This window comes from Salvelinus namaycush, chromosome 21, assembly GCF_016432855.1.
Source record: "Salvelinus namaycush isolate Seneca chromosome 21, SaNama_1.0, whole genome shotgun sequence".
Taxonomy (NCBI): domain Eukaryota; kingdom Metazoa; phylum Chordata; class Actinopteri; order Salmoniformes; family Salmonidae; genus Salvelinus; species Salvelinus namaycush.
The window spans coordinates 43,176,362-43,193,700 of NC_052327.1; the positions used below are offsets into that span (position 1 = coordinate 43,176,362).

The 17,339-nt window shown below is 39.9% G+C and overlaps 1 protein-coding gene across 2 annotated transcripts in view; it reads left to right on the forward strand.

Moving 5' to 3' along the window:
- LOC120066388 (casein kinase I-like) overlaps positions 1–17,339 on the forward strand; it is a 76,012-nt gene that overhangs the window by 11,686 nt on the left and 46,987 nt on the right. For both annotated transcript variants that reach the window (XM_039017724.1, XM_039017725.1), the window contains exons 2-4: positions 1,242–1,576; positions 5,483–5,523; positions 7,603–7,672. In XM_039017724.1, coding sequence (XP_038873652.1) covers positions 1,399–1,576; positions 5,483–5,523; positions 7,603–7,672 — 289 coding nt within the window. In that variant the 5' untranslated portion in view covers positions 1,242–1,398. The remainder of the gene's footprint in view (positions 1–1,241; positions 1,577–5,482; positions 5,524–7,602; positions 7,673–17,339) is intronic.

Consider the following 17,339-nt stretch of genomic DNA (forward strand, 5'->3'; position numbering starts at 1 on the left):
GGAGAAGGAGAGCCCACAGCGGTGGCACTGTGTTATCCTCAATGCGGGTGAAATTAGTGTTTAGCTTGTCCGGAAGCAAGAGGTCGGTGTCCCCTTTGTAGTCCGGGATTGTCTGTAGACCCTGCCACATACGTCTTGTGTCTGAGCTATTGAATTGCGACTGACGTTTTGCCTGTGATTGCCTTACAGAGGGAATAACTTCACTGTTTGTATTCGGCCATATTCCCAGTCACCTTGCCATGGTTAAATGCAGTGGTTCGCGCTTTCAGTTTTTTGCGAATGCTGCCATCTATCCGCTGTTTCTCGTTTGGTTTGAATAGGTTTTAAGTCACCATGGGTACAACATCTCCTATACACTTCCTGATGAACTCCGTCACTATATCCGTGTATTCGTCAATGTTATTCTGAGGCTACCCGGAACATATCACAGTCCGCGTGATCAAAACAATCTTGACGCATGGATTCTGATTGGTCAGGAGGTTAAGGTGACTGGCTACTAATGCTGCCACATCTCTCTCATTCCTCTTCATGGCCATGGCAAATTATCGCCAATCTGCACTGCCTCTGTACTTATGAGGTGGAATCAATTAAGCAAATACTGGCTTGGAGGAGGTTTCCCTAATAGCCACTACCAGCAATCTCCTGGGGGGGGGGGGGGTTATAAAGTAGCCTCTGCATGTAATCTGAGATTTATGAGACTGATTTTGAATTTGGTAATATTTTGTCTTGAGAGTTTATATCATTCTTATCGAGATGGCTGTCAAACATGTTGTGAAGACAATTGATACTGTGGGAGTCATGAAATATTTATGAAGCCACCTCTTGAAATTTGCTAAATAAAGTATTACATTTTTGTGTGTGCAGAAAACAACAGGATAATAATATTGCAAACATGTAGCCCTAGGATGGGGCTAAGTGTTAGGCTACTTTACATAGGCCTATGTGAAAAACTTGTGAATAGTTCAGGATGGCACACATCTGAACTGTCCAGCAAGCTTGTCAAACTGTGGATTACCATGGGGCTCTGGGAAAAAGTATTCTGAAAGTATAAATTAAAGACTCCCCGATAGATATACTCTGGTAAACAATATAGTTGAAGTGGTCAGAATGTTTTTTTGTGGATTTATTTTATCCTGCTGTGGGGTTGTCATGGGTTATCAATACCTAGTCACTGCATGGTTCATCTCAGCAGGACAATTAAATTAGACTATTTCTGACATTTCCTTTCTCCTCCTTTCCAGGATACCTGTGAAAGCTCTTGCTTCCCACCCAAATGTCACAGTGACAGGGGCGGGCGGAGGCAGAGCCCGTTGCCCCGGCCCCTTTGCCCAACTGCAGAGCAGCCCCTGGCAGGGAGCACACCCTCCCATTCCAGTCCTCTGGGTGGCACCTTGAGCCATGGAGCACCCACGGGAGAAAGAGGGTGAGAGACCTGCACGCAGCAGCAAGGCAGGTCAGGGGCGCAGCGGGCACTCGCGCCCCTCGGGATCAGGCTCCTCTGGAGTGCTCATGGTGGGGCCCAACTTCCGTGTGGGCAAGAAGATCGGCTGTGGTAACTTTGGAGAGCTGAAGTTGGGTAAGAACAGCCTAACCCTTTAAATAATACATTTGGGGTGTTTGGAAATGACGATACATTATATACTGGATGTATGAACATTTGTTTAAAGCTGAAAATATTGGGCCTTGACTATGTTCTACTCCTCTTGGAAATGTAAAACCTTGTTCACTGATATATTCCTAGTTCCCTCTTTTCACCCTCACTATCAAATTGTACATGGGGCTTAACTGTGTACACTTTGTTAAACACACTGTTAATCTTATCATATCTCGACTTGATTCAAGTTGGATGCAATGACCGCATCATAATGAGTTCAGGCCCCAGCTAATCTGCCATGGCTGTAGACACCTGAGTTGATACCCAGATTACATTGGCAGCAAATATGTATTTCATTTTCATTGTGGATAATAACTTGGAGAGCTGAATGTCTATCTAAGATATCTGGGTTGTCTAATGACTATCTTCTCCAGGTAGGACAGTGAGGAGCATTAAGCCATATGAAATGACTGAGCTATAGCCAGAAAGCTCAGGCTTTACTGTTTGTACTGAAATGGCTCTGTCCTGAAACTGTTTGAGAGACTAAGATTCTCCTTCCCTCTGCTCTGCTGCCGCCCACATGGAAAATAGTCCGGGAGGGGGTGGGCGAGAGAATGGCTTTTCTCTGGTATGCTCCATGCATGCACTGCTGAAGTTCTGAGGCCTATTGTTTGCCTATGGCATTGTCACTCAGCATGAGTGTGGCTGGGTTCCATAGGCTCATCGACTCACTTTTGAGGGATTTAATAAAGGCCTTAACTCTACTGACATTAAAAAAGCCTGCAGGGTGCAAGACATCTTAACATTTTATGTAAATACTTAATGACTTAGGAGGGAGTTGTTATTCAGTCCCGTGTTGTCTTTTGACTAGATTGAATCAAATTTTACTTCATTATAGAACTGGGCGATATGGACAAATTCTTATTGTGATACATTTCCTTAATTTATGTTATTATGATAAATAGAATGATAAGTTTAACATTAATGTGCACCAGTTGTCTTTATTTTATGAACCTTTAAACTACTAATACTAGTTTGATGGTTGTAGCCATCAATTGTCCCATTAACAATCACCCATATTAGCAAACTCATTTCAAACTTTGCATTTCACTAGTGTAGGCTACTTATCATAATGAACAATATCAGCTAATTTCCTGCAATAAGTGTATGGTCTGTGTCGATACATTTTTGGTTTATCGTCCTAACTCTACTTTGTTAATCAAGGGACCTCACAACAAATTGTTCAATGTTGAAATTCCAACAATCTCAATGTTCAAGCAGAGGATTGTATTTGTTATGAATAGAACATGTCACAAGGTGTCTTCATTGAGCCAGTGCTAACCATAAAATAAGCCTCCATGATGTGTACACTAAACCTTTGACATTTTTAGTCAGGAATCTCAAAATATTAGTGGTCCATTTCAAAATGCAAAATTTCACTTTATGTAGTATTCTAAGTAAAGTACTTGAATCCTACAATTATCAATGTTCTCCCACTGTCCTACGTATTAACCCACACTTATACAAATATAATTTCACTGCTCTGCGCAGGATCATTGCATCCAAACACAAGCCTTGTTGTTCTCACTTTCCTACCTAGTGTCACACTGTTGGCGTCAGCACTTTCATTCTCAGCTTGCCCAGCAAACGTGCTGAATTTCACATGCCTGCAAGGGGATTTATGCCGCACTTCTCTCAGATGACACCTTTTGTATTGCAATATCACTTACAGCAGGGGTCGGCAAAAGGCAGCCCAGGGGATTTTTTTTGTGGCCCCAAGTAAAATAGAGTTAAATTCCTGGTGACTTGTCTTTTGACCCCCAAAAAATAATCCCTCCTATTAATTTATCTAAAAATGAGTTTCATTCAGGAAATCTGTTCACCAAGTATTCCCATGAATAAAAGAGACATACAGTGCCTTAAAGTATGCACCCCTTGACTTTTTCTACATTAGTTGTGTTACAGCCTGAATTTAAAATGTATTAAATTTAGATTTTTTTGTCACTGGCCTACACACAATACCCCATAATGTTAGTGGAATTGTTTTTATTATTAATTAACAAAGAAAAGCTGAAATGTCTTGTCAATAAGTTTTCAACCTCTTTATTATGGCAAGCCTAAATAAGTTCAAGATTAAACATTTGCATAACAATTCACATAAGTTGCATGGACCCTGTATGCTATAATAGTGTTGAACGTGGTTTTTGAATGACTCATCTCTGTACCCTACACATACAGATAATTGTAAGGTCCCTCAGTCGAGCAGTACATTTCAACCATAAAGACCAGGGAAGCAGACATTGAATATCCCTTTGAGCATGGTGAAGTTATTAATTACACTTTGGATGGTGCGTCAATACACCCAGTCACTACAAAGATACAGGTGTCCTTCCCAACTCAGTTGCAAGAGAGGAGGGAAACTGCTCTGGATTTTCTCATGAAGCCTGTGGTGACTTTTAAACAGAGATTAATGGCTGTGATGGGAGAGCTGAGGATGGTTAACAACATTGTAGTTACTCCACAATACTAACCTAATTGACAGATTTGAAAGGAAGCCTGTACAGAATAACAATATTCTAAAACATGCATCCTGTTTGCAGTAAGGTATTGAAGTAAAACTGCAAAAAATGGGGCAAAGAAATTAACTTTAAGTTCTGAATGCAAAGTATTATGTTTGGGGCAAATACAACACATTACTGAATACCACACTCCATATTTTCAATCATAGTGGTGGCTGCATCATGTTATGGGTATGCTTGTGATCATTAAGGACTGGGGAGTTTTTCAGGATAAAAATAAATGGAAAGGAGCTAAGCACAGGCAAAATCCTAAAGGAAAACCTGGTTGTCTGCTTTTCCTGATTGACCGAGTTAGTTTTGACTTAAAGCTACTTGAAAATCTGTGGCAAGATCTGAAAATAGTTGTCTAGCAATGATCAACAACCAATTTGACATAGCTTGAATCATTTTGAAAATAATAATAGGGAAATGTCACAGTCCAGGTGTCCAAAGCTCTTAGACTAACTCAGAAAGACTTACAGCTGTAATTGCGGCAAAAGGTGATTCTACAATTATTGCCTCGGTGTGAATACTTATATAAATTAGATTTCTGCATTTCGATTTCAGTAAATGTGCAAACTTTTCTAAATACATGTTTTCACTTTCATTGTGATGTAAAAAAAATATTTAATCCATTTTGAATTCAGGCTGTAACAACAATGTGGAATAAGTCAGGGGGTATGAGTACTTAAGGCACTGTATGTGATCGTGTCTCAATGTAATCAAGGTATACAATTATGATTTTGATATACAATCTATTTTTGGGCTTAGTTGTGGTCCAATTTGCAGTGTGCAAATTGTTAGAATTATTTTCCTACCTCCCGACCATCCTCTCCGCCAAAATTCGGCCCGCGGCTGAGTCTTGTTGCCTTCCCCTGACTTAGGAGAGAATGTATGCCTCGCTCACTCTATTACCATCAGAGACGGATCATTCGAGGAAAAAATGACTTTGGTTTTGTTCATTCATTTGAAGTTGATAGTTTTATGCAGGACATGCACCCAGTGTTAGGCTACACGTGATAGGGTTCACAAACTGCAATACATGGTATTGCACAATAGGCATATGCAGATGCCTAATGGTGCATTAGTGGCCCCTGGTTATTGTCCTCATCTCAACTGTCCAATTCGAATGTTGTACGCCTCTGACTTTCCAGATGTTTTGTTCAGTCATCATTGTTATTTGTGAAGCATGTGTCTTCGAGACCTATGGGAGTTTAAATGGTTCCTTAAGACTCCTAAAATATTCCTTGGCTGCACTGGATGTGCCATCTCATCTGTTTGAAATAAGTTGTTTACCCAACCTTCTAATAACCTTTTTTTTGTTATCCAGGTAAAAATCTCTACACCAATGAGTATGTTGCAATAAAATTGGTAAGTATGGAGCCTTTATTAGGGTTGGGCGGTATCCTGATTTTCATATTGTCTTTCTCACATGACAGGATTTACGGTATTACTGGCTTAGTACACAAGGGGGCTCCAAAAACGCAAGATAAAGCCTATTGGGCATCTCTTACCTGAATGCTAACAAAATAAGCACAAGTAATAGCCAATTTCCACAGGCTGCTAGCTAAATATGCTAACGAGCGCAAACTAAAATAAGTGTATTGCAAAGACAGGCAATCCAGCTCATAAAGTTATACATGTGTAGGTAGTAGCTACTGAATGTCTTTTTTTTGTTGAATTTGGACATTTGCAAGGCGATTTGAACGAGAGACATTGTGCAAATGAACAAAGTTTTGATGCATGCTTGTCTGAAGGAAGAACAGTACTGCCTCTGGAGCAGCATGTCTACATGCTGTGTCTGAAGTCGCCAGAGTAATGGGCCTGCCTCCTCTGCTCGGAGAAGAGGGGGAGGAGCAGACGGGCCAAGAACGAACTGAAGAAAAAAACACAAGGAAATCAAGATAACAGTGGCAGCTGTACAAATAACTTATCCAAAGGGCTTTGACTTTTCAAACATGGCAGAAAGCTAACACAATATGATGCCCCGTCACCTTATTAATTCAGTCACTTACTAAGATAACACGACCCCTGAGTTGAACTTGCTAACGCAGAGTTCTGCGTTTTTTCCGCGCAGGAAAAATATATAAAACGCATAACAAATACCTTGCTGCATTTTGTAAGCATAGATCTAAAATACTACTTGTTGTAATTTCTGCTCGGCATCCAACTAATTTTGTGCTTCAGTTGCGCTTCTAAATTCTGAGAATTCACAAAATGTGCATTCTATCAGCAAGACAGGGCTCTGACTGGTGTGTAGCTACATTTCTCCAGTACTTTTCTCGTAAAATGCAAGATGAGCTGATTTAATTAAACAAAACATTAGGAAATATAGCTGGCTACGTTCTTTCTATGATAGGCCTAAACATTAGAAATATGATGGTCATGCATCGTTTTTGCAAAAAATACCTTGCATTTTCATTGTAATCTCATTTACTTGTGGCTGCCATTCAAATAGCGTTGCACTTCTGTAGTCATCTGATGAAAAATGAAGCTGTTTTCTGCTGAATGAGTTGCACTAATGTATCTTCTGTGAAGGAAAACTATAGTTGCATGACCCTGATCACTCTATTGAAAAAAAAAAAAAATTTGACTTTCAATATAAAACACGACCCCTGTAAATACACTGCTGGACCTGCTCCCGTTTTCTCCCATTGTGCTATTTACAATCAAACGTGACTGGCTCAGCTGTTCTGGGGAGCTACTTAATTTTGATTTTATTTAACCGTTATTTAGCTAGGCAAGTCAGTTAAGAACAAAATCTTATTTTAATATTTTTTTATTTAACATTTATTTGCTTTCTTGGCCAGGTTGCAGTTGTAAATGAGAACTTGTTCTCAACTGGCCTACCTGGTGAAATAAAATGAATGTAAACATTGTAAAATAAAAATTGACGGTCTACCCCAGCCAAACCCTCCCCTAACCGGGACAACGCTGGGCCAATTGTGCGCTGCCCTATACTTAAGCTTCATAATGTAAAATAATGTGACCGGTGAAATGAAGAACGCAATCTGCTTCATCTCCTAATGCATTGCACAAGTTGACTGCAGGTATTTACTTAGAGATATACAAATATTAAGATGTACTGAGAAACTAAAGAATTGTTTCAACTGTATTGAAAAACCATCCCATTGCTATTTTCAAATACCCCGGTATACCACCCAAGCCTTATTTCTGATTATTTCCCTTATGAGATTATCCTCTTTCTAAAGTGAATTGACCCAATGAGCAGCTATCAAAATCATGATATATTTTATTTAAAAAATATTTATTTTAATAGTCAACTACATGCTAATTAATGAATTGCTGAATCTTAATTTGAAAGTAATTTGTTTGAATGATAATTAATTTAAATAATTTTCATATTTGTTGTAGGTGTAATTCATGTTGTGTATTGAATGAAAAGCCCACTTTCAACTGAAGTGTTTCCTTTTTGTATTATTCTTTCAGGAACCAATCAAATCAAGGGCACCACAGCTGCATTTGGAGTACCGGTTTTACAAAACATTAGGCAGCACAGGTAAGACCTCCACTCTTCTATCCACCCTTTTATCTCCATCCTCTCTCTTCCTCTTTTCCGTCTCATTGATCACTCCTACTGACTTGAGGTCACCTCAGATTGGTGAGGTTCTGTATGGAGACTGTGCCCATTCTTAAAGGGTAGGGAGCGTAAACGTAACATATGGATTTGCATTAATATACGCATCAGAAGTCCCAATGCAAAGTTACACCTCACATTTCTATTTTTTTAGTTATTACATGCAATCGACGAAAATGCCGAAGTCATGCCAGAATTGATTTTGCAAGGTGTGACGCAATTGAGAGTACTGGTCAAGCCAGCCTATTCCCAAAATTGTAAACGCCAACAGAAATAACTTTAAATGTGTAACTTCAAATAAAACCAAATAATTTGCAGTCATGACTACTCGTTTCAATTTCATTTTCAGCCAACTTGCAAGCAAATACTTTACGAATATTGTTACAAATCAGCTTGCAAGGTTGCTAGCCAGCTAACATTAGCCCTACCAGCCTTCTAGCGTTACATTAGCACTGCATGAGTCTGCCATTTGCTATCAACACCTAGCTTACAGCTACATTAAAGTAAGCCGACGCTTTGGAAATACGTAACGCCATCTAACCAGTTATCAAATAATGTTACAGGTATATGCAGTTCTTGGTCAGCCAGCAAAATTGAATTATTTTAGCTTGCTAGCCAGCTAACTTGTCTAGCTAGCCAATCACCACGGTCGACATAGCTCAGTAATTTAGTAAGCCAGAGAACAACACCAACTAGTCTAGCACAGGCAGGAACCCACAGAACACAACAAAAAAGTAAAGTGAGGCAAGACTTGACGGTTGCGTTAGCTACCAAAGAAAAGCCAAGGAAAGAGGCCCTACAGAGGGAGAGGCCGCTAATCCAATATAGTGAGGGAGTAGTCCAGAAGACTGCATTGGGCATAGGGGAAGAGTCCAGGCAGATGGTAATGATCATGTCAGTCCAGCTACTGTAGCGCACTAGTACTAAGCCAAGGTTGAAAAACTCAGGTAGCCTACTTCACGGAGATCACGCGGCCCCCACATGTGGGGAATCTGATTGCTTGTTTAGATCACACCTCTTCGTGATTGGTGGATTGTAGCTCACCAATGCCAACACACTCTGCATGGCTAGTGGCTAACGTTAACCAGCTCGAGCTAGCTAACGCAGAGTAGATTTTCCATATGACATTGCGAAATATTGCATTGTGGTTAGTTTAGAAGATATTCGATAATAAGTTAAATATGTAAAACCCCCAAAACATAACTTTTTGTAGTTGTAGTAACAATCTGGTTACCTAAGTTACTAAGTATTTTACTACAATGTGTTAATTTGGTGTGTAAAAACTCATGATTCCTACCCTTTAATTGTCGCACGAAAGAAAAATTACCAAGCTCTTCTGTTTTGGAAATTTCACCGTGCCTCAGTGTCTGACAGGTTGAAGGCCCTCAATAGTAATCAATGGCACTGTGCGTATGTTAGGGCTGCACAATGAATCAAATTTACATCGAAATCTCAATATTGACGTGCAATATCCATTTTGCAAGAGATTCATATTGTATTAAATAGTTTTGAAACGCCACAGTCGCATGTGTAACGTCCGATTTGATAATTTACTTTTTTTCTCATCTTGCAACTGCTTCCCACATACAGCAAGCCTTGCCCCTCACTCAAGCAGAAAAGTTCCTCCTCCTTGCTGTTAGATCCACTTTAAAGTAGAAGTTCATTTATTTATGTTTTACAACCAAATCAAACGTTTTGATGTAAATTGAATGTTATCAAAGGGTCCAGACACCTTTTTGTGTTAATACACATGTTTTTGAGAAATTTACCCCAAACAGCAAATCACTTCCTCATCCTTGTTGTGTAGTATGGAGGCCCTGAAAAAACATGAACAAAGGCTCCAAAAACACCCAAATACGTCCTTTTGGTAATAGTGATGCAGGTCTTTAGATGTTGTACACATTAAATTGTCATTCCAGACTTTATCCGCAACGTTATATTCCATTTTCCTGTGACTCAAGCTATACTTCTTCGTCCGTTCTACAGATAAAGGAAACACTTGAGTAAATGAGGGATACAAAGTAGAATCATATATATATATTTATTTTAAATTTCTGTTAGATTTTTTGGGGGCCAATATCGTGCAGCCCTAGTGTGTGTGAGTGCTGTCCTCTTTCAGGTTGCTCACACAGAATACCTGAATGTCAGACATTATATTGCTCCACAATATTTAGGCTTGCAAGGACATGGTCATGTTTTGCAGGTGTAAAGTATTTTTGTGGTTCTCCGTGTTGTGGTTGGAACGGTTGCTTGGGAATGAGCTTGAGATCTTTCTCTCTCATACACGTACATTAGTCTCTCCCACACAGACACCTCAGTCAATTTGCTACACACTTGTGTCGCTCGACTCGTCTTTGAGTCTCAGGCTCAGATGCAGAAAGTAGCACTGGTCCTGTGGTGTTGATGACACACCTGCAGAACCTCTGCGGGAGGCGACACGTTGCCTTGACGTCTCCCTGAATACACTGCTGAGACTGCTGTCGCTTCCCTTTAACAGTAAGTGCTATTTTACAAACCACACCAAAAATGTTTTTAATAAAGTCTGACATATAATTATATGGCTGTAGTTATGTGTTTATTTATTATCTTTTTATAAGTCTGGTGATGGTGATCACCTTACTATTTTTCCGAATATTATTCCAGTTCTATATGGGATGACTGCTTTCTGTTTGACACCCCCCACCCTACCCCATTCGCTGAAAACAGTTAGCGGGCAGGTTGACGTTTGTCATGAATCTTGCCCTGGAGGCAGAACTGAGCGATTTCTGCTAGATGGGCCAGCTGCAAAGTCTAAACTGGCTATATTGTACAAATTCATGCAAACAAAAATTAGTTTTTTGCTCCTTAATCTAAGATTAGGGGTTAGGCATTCCGGTTAGCCGTGTGGTTAGTTTTAAAATCAGATTTTATGACTTAGCTAGTGCTCTGCAGACCTGCCTTCAGAACAAGATTCATTACTAAAAACGATAACCTGCTACAGGAAGTGCAGTCTGGTGTGACACAGCTTCCCGTGTTACCTTTGCATGCAAGCCATTGAAAGAAGCAGTGTTTACCCATAGTGTTACTGTAAGCACTGGGGGAAAGCATATTTAGATCTCGAATATAAGGTCTTGCACAAGTGGGTTGAGGTCATTTCCTCTTGGGTAGTGTTGGCTAAGCAACTGTCATAAATCAATGAACTGATAAATCCATCAATGGGTACATCAGTCACATTTGTAATACACAGTCAGCTAAGCAGTCAGGGAGAATTGAAAATTCCTAGGCGCAATATGCCAAAACTGGTATTGTTCATCCTATCACTTTTTCTCCATCTTCTTTACAAATAGTGAGCCAACATGTTTTCAGCACTTATTTCCTTGACTGATTTTTCTCATCGCTCTCTGTTGTCCCTCTACAGCAGACATGGTGAGCAATATGTTCGGTACATTGAATTGCAATACATTGAGAGTCGAAATGCATATCGTATCGGCACCTTACTATTGTGATATCATGTTGTGAGGTCCCTGGCAATTGCCAGCCCTGGTTCGCACTGGGTTTTAATAGTCGCTACTACTGCCTACAATAGCATACACTTCAAACAGTGCCTACATACAGATAACACTGCCTCTACTTTCTTTACTCAATGGTAAAGGTTTTGTGTGTGAGCCTGTGAGGGTATTGTGTCGCTGTAAAAGCTGGTCTGCAACCCATTCTGCCATACAATGTGATTTTAATTTTATTTTTTGCCACATACTCCATTGATGTCCCCGCCGTATCCCACTGCATGTGAAGTGAAAGTTGCATAACATGTCACTTGTGACTCATCTCCCGGCTTTGATCAGTAGCTTCGCCCGGGAGATCCTCACAGCTCCAGTGGAAGTTATCACGGCAGTGTTTTCCTCTCTGCTGTGCAGCATTATAAATCACAGATTTCCCCATCAAAGCCTAAATCACAGTAAAGCCTTTGCTTTTGAAAGCAATTTTGGAGTGAATAGCACATGTTTGAGATATTGGTAGAAAGCTTGTGGCCTAAAAGTCCCACTGAGTGTTTTATAGGGCTGTGACGATACCAGTATTGCAATGTCAACAAAAAAGGAGATGCTCGTGGACTTCAGGAAACAGCAGGATAGGGAGCACCCCCCCCCATCCACATTGACGGGACAGTAGTGGAGAAGGTGGAACGTTTTTTGAAGTTCCTTGGCGTACACATCAAGGACAAACTGAAATGGTCCACCCACACAGACAGCGTGGTGAAGAAGGCGCAACAGCGCCTCTTCAACCTCAGGAGGCTGAAGAAATTTGGCTTGTCACCAAAAACACTCTCAAACTTTTACAGATGCACAATCGAGAGCATCCTGTCGGGCTGTATCACCGCCTGGTATGGCAACTGCTCCGCCCACAACCGTAAGGCTCTCCAGAGGGTAGTGAGGTCTGCACAACGCATCACCGGGGGCAAACTACCTGCCCTCCAGGACATCTACACCACCCTATGTCACAGGAAGGCCAAAAAGATCATGAAGGACAACAACCGCCCGAGCCACTGCCTGTTCACCCCGCTATCATCCAGAAGGCGAGGTCAGTACAGGTGCATCAAAGCTGGGACCGAGAGACTGAAAAACAGCTATCTCAAGTAGAGGTCGACCGATTATGATTTTTCAACGCCGATAACGGTTATTGGTGGACCAAAAAAAGCTGATACCGATTTAATCAACCGTTTTTTTAAATTTAAATATTTTTATTTTTATTTGTTTGTAATAATGACAATTACAACAATACTGAATGAACACTTATTTTAACTTAATACATCAATAAAATCAACTTAGCCTCAAATAAATAATGAAACATGTTCAATTTGGTTTAAATAATGCAAAAACAAAGTGTTGGAGAAGAAAGTAAAAGTGCAATATGTGCCATGTAAGAAAGCTAACGTTTAAGTTCCTTGCTCAGAACATGAGAACATATGAAAGTGTAACAGTTTAACTTTAGTCCGTCCCCTCGCCCCGGGCGCGAACCAGGGACCCTCTGCACACATCAACAACAGTCACCCACGAAGCATCGTTACCCATCGCTCCACAAAAGCCGCGGCCCTTGCAAAGCAAGGGGAACAACTACTTCAAGGTCTCAGAGCGAGTGACGGCACCGATTGAAACGCTATTAGCGTGCAACCCGCTAACTAGCTAGCCATTTCACATCGGTTACACCAGCCTAATCTCGGGAGTTGATAGGCTTGAAGTCATAAACAGCTCAATGCTTGAAGCACAGCGAAGAGCTGCTGGCAAACGCACGAAAGTGCTGTTGAATGAATGCTTACGAGCCTGCTGCTGCCTACCATCGCTCAGTCAGACTGCTCTATCAAATCATAGACTTAATTATAACATAATAAAACACAGAAATACGAGCCTTTGGTCATTAATATGGTCGAATCCGGAAACTATCATTTCGAAAACAAAGCGTTTATTCTTTCAGTGAAATACGGAACGGTTCTGTATTTTATCTAATGGGTGGCATCCCTAAGTCTAAATATTGCTGTTACATTGTACAACCTTCAATGTTATGTCATAAATATGTACAATTCTGGCAAATTAATTACGGTCTTTGTTAGGAATAAATAGACTTCACACAGTTCGCAACGAGCCAGGCGCCCCAAACTGCTCATATACCCTGACTGCTTGCACGGAACGCAAGAGAAGTGACACAATGTCCCTAGTTAAAAGAAATTAATGTTAGCAGGCAATATTAACTAAATATGCAGGTTTAAAAATATATACTTGTGTATTGATTTTAAAGAAAGGCATTGATGTTTAGGTACACATTGGTGCAACGCCAGTGCTTTTTTTCGCGAATGTGCATGTTAAATCATCACCCGTTTGGCATAGTAGGCTGTGATTCGATGAAAAATTAATAGGCACCGCATTGGTTATATGCAACGCAGGACACGCTAGATAAACTAGTAATATCATCAACCATGTGTAGTTAACTAGTGATTGTTAAGATTGTTTTTTTATAAGAAGTTTAATGCTAGCTAGCAACTTACCTTGGCTTCTTGCTTCCCTCGCGTAACAGGTAGTCAGCCTACCACGCAGTCTCCTCGTGGAGTGCAATGTAAGGCAGGTGGTTAGAGCGTTGGACTAGTAACCGGAAGTTTGCAAAAACTAATCCCCGAGCTGACAAGGTAAATCTGTCGTTCTGCCCCTGAACATGGCAGTTAACCCGTTCCTAGGCCGTCATTGAAAATAAGAATGTGTTCTTAACTGACTTGCCTAGTTAAATAAAGGTGTAAAAAAAATCCACAATCGGTGTCCAAAAATAACGATTACCAATTGTTATGAAAACTTGAAATCGGCCCTAATTAATCGGCCATTCCGATTAATCGGTCGACCTCTAATCTCAAGGCCATCAGACTAACATTGAGTGGCTGCTGCCAACATACTGACTCAAATCTCTAGCCACTTTAATAATTAAAAATTGGATGTAATAAATGTATCACTAATCACTTTAAACAATGCCACTTTATATAATGTTTAGATACCCTACATTACTCATATACTGTACTCTATACCATCTACTGCATCATGCCTATGCCGGCCATCGCTCATCCATATATTTATATGTACAGATTCTTATTCATTCCTTTACACGTGTGTGTGTGTAAGGTAGTTGTTGTGAAATTGTTAGATATTACTGCATGGTCGGAACTAGAAGCACAAGCATTTCGCTACACTCGCGTTAACATCTGCTAACCATGTATATGTGACCAATAAAATTTGATTTGAGTTTTTTTATGGCATAAGTAAAACACGAAGCAGACAACTCTTAGGTCTTTTAAAAACCTGCTCTATGTAAAATATTGTGTGCTATAGTATGGAGCGCTTTTCAGTGCCAACATAAATAGTATTTGAATTTGTGTTACGATATTACCTTGGCAATTTAATATTTTTTAATGTTTAATGCACAAATTGAAAAATTTAATTCATAAATTGAAGTTGTATTTCATGATTTGAATCTGAATTGAATGAATATTAAGTTCAGGTTTCAAATAAAATATTAATGTAATTTTATATTCAAATTAAATATTTATATTAAGTTTCAATATGGTAGATATTGAATTCATTATTTATGAAGTTTACAAACCATTTCAAGATAATTATATATATATACACACACACACACACACACACACACACATACTGTTGAAGTTTACATATACCTTAGCCAAATACATTTAAACTCAGTTTTTCACAATTCCTGACATTTAATCAGAGTAAAAATTACCTGTCTTAGGTCAGTTACCATCACCACTTCATTTAAAAAATGTGAAATGTCAGAATGATAGTAGAGTGATTTATTTCTTTTATCACATTTCCAGTGGGTCAGAAGTTTACATGCACTCAATTAGTATTTGGTAGCATTGCCTTTAAATTGTTTAACTTCTTATGGCTTGGGGGCAGTATTGAGTAGCTTGGATAAATAAGGTGCCCAGAGTAAACTGCCTGATACTCAGGCCCAGAAGCTAAGATATGCATATTATTAGTAGATTTGGATAGAAAACACTGAAGTTTCTAAAACTGTTTGAATGATGTCTGTGAGTATAACAGAACTCATATGGTAGGCAACAACCTGAGAAAAAAATCCAAACAGGAAGTGGGAATCTGAGGTTTGTAGTTTTTCAACTCTTTGCCTATCCAAGATACAGTGGACATTTGGTTCGATTGCACTTCCTAAGGCTTCCACTAGTCTTTAGAACCTTGTTTCAGGCTTCTACTGTAAAGCAGGAGAGAATAAGAGCTGATTGAGTAAGGGGTCTGCCAGAAGGCCATGAGCTCATTCAGGTGCGCTCCCGTGAGAGGTAGCTGCGTTCCTTTTCATTTCTAAAGACAAAGGAATTCTCCGGTTGAAACATTATTGACGATTTATGTTAATAACATCCTAAAGATTGATTCTATACATCGTTTGACATGTTTCTACGAACTGTAATGGAATGTTTTTACTTTTCGTCTGGCCTGCGCGTCGTGAATTTGGATTTGTGAACTGAAGGCGCGAACAAAAAGGAGATATTTGGACATAAATTATGGACTTTATCGAACAAAACAAACATTTATTGTGGAACTGCGATTTCCTGGGAGTGCATTCTGATGATCATCAAAGGTAAGTGAATATTTATAATGCCATTTCTGACTTCTGTTGACTACACAACATGGCGGGTACATGTATGGCTTGCTTTTGTGTCTGAGCGCCGTACTCAGATTATTGCATGGTGTGCTTTTTCCGTAAAGCTTTTTTGATATCTGACACAGCGGTTGCATTAAGGAGAAGTTTATCTAAAGTTCCATGTATAACACTTGTATCTTTTATCAATGTTTATTATGAGTATTTCTGTAAATTGATGTGGCTCTGTGCAAAATCACCGGATGTTTTGGAGGCAAAAACAAGCAGAAAGAGAAAAAAAAGTGTGTGCAAGCAAGGAACACAACGCGCCAATGTAAACTAAGATTTTTTGATATAAATATTAACTTTATCGAACAAAACATACATGTATTGTGTAACATGAAGTCCTATGAGTGTCATCTGATGAAGATCATCAAAGGTTAGTGATTACTTTTTTCTCTTTCTGCTTTTTGTGACTCCTCTTTGGCTGGAAAAATGGCTGTTTTTCTGTGACTAGGTACTGACCTAACATAATCAAATGATGTGCTTTCGTCCTAAAGCCTTTTTGAAATCAGACACTGTGGTGGCATTAACAACGAGTTTATCTTTAAAATGGTGTAAAATACTTGTATGTTTGAGGAATTTTAATTATGAGATTTCTGTTGAATTTGGCGCCCTGCACTTTCACTGGCTGTTGTCATGTCGATCCCGTTAACTTCTTACGGCTGAGATCCCGTTAACTTGGGTCGAACGTTTAGGGTAGCCTTCCACAAGCTTCCCACAACAAATTGGGTGGATTTTGGCCCATTCCTCCTGACAGAGCTGGTGTAACTGAGAAAGGTTTGTAGGCCTCCTTGCTCGCACACACTTTTTTTAAATTCTGCCCACAAATTTTCTATAGGATTGAGATCAGGGCTTTGTGATGGCCACTCCAATACCTTGACTTTGTTGTCCTTAAGCCATTTTGCCCAACTTTGGAAGTATGCTTGGGGTCAATGTCCATTTGGAAGACCCATTTGCGACCAAGCTTTAACTTCGTGACTGTCTTGAGATGTTGCTTCAACATATCCACGTAATTTCCCTTCCTCATGAAGCCATCTATTTTGTGAAGTGCACCAGTCCCTCCTGCAGCAAAGCACCCCCACAACATGATGCTGCCACCCTCGTGCTTCACGGTTGGGATGGTGTTCTTCTGCTTGCAAGGCTCCCCCTTTTTCCTCCAAACATAACGATGGTCATTATGGCCAAACAGTAGTATTTTTGTTTCATCAGACCAGAGTGCAGTTGCAAACCGTAGTCTGTCTTTTTTTATGGCAGTTTTGGAGCAGTGGCTTCTTCCTTGCTGAGCGGCCTTTCAGGTTATGTCGATATAGGACTCGTTTTACTGTGGATATAGATTTTTGTACCCGTTTCCTTCAGCATCTTCACAAGGTCCTTTGCTGTTGTTCTGGGATTGATTTGCACT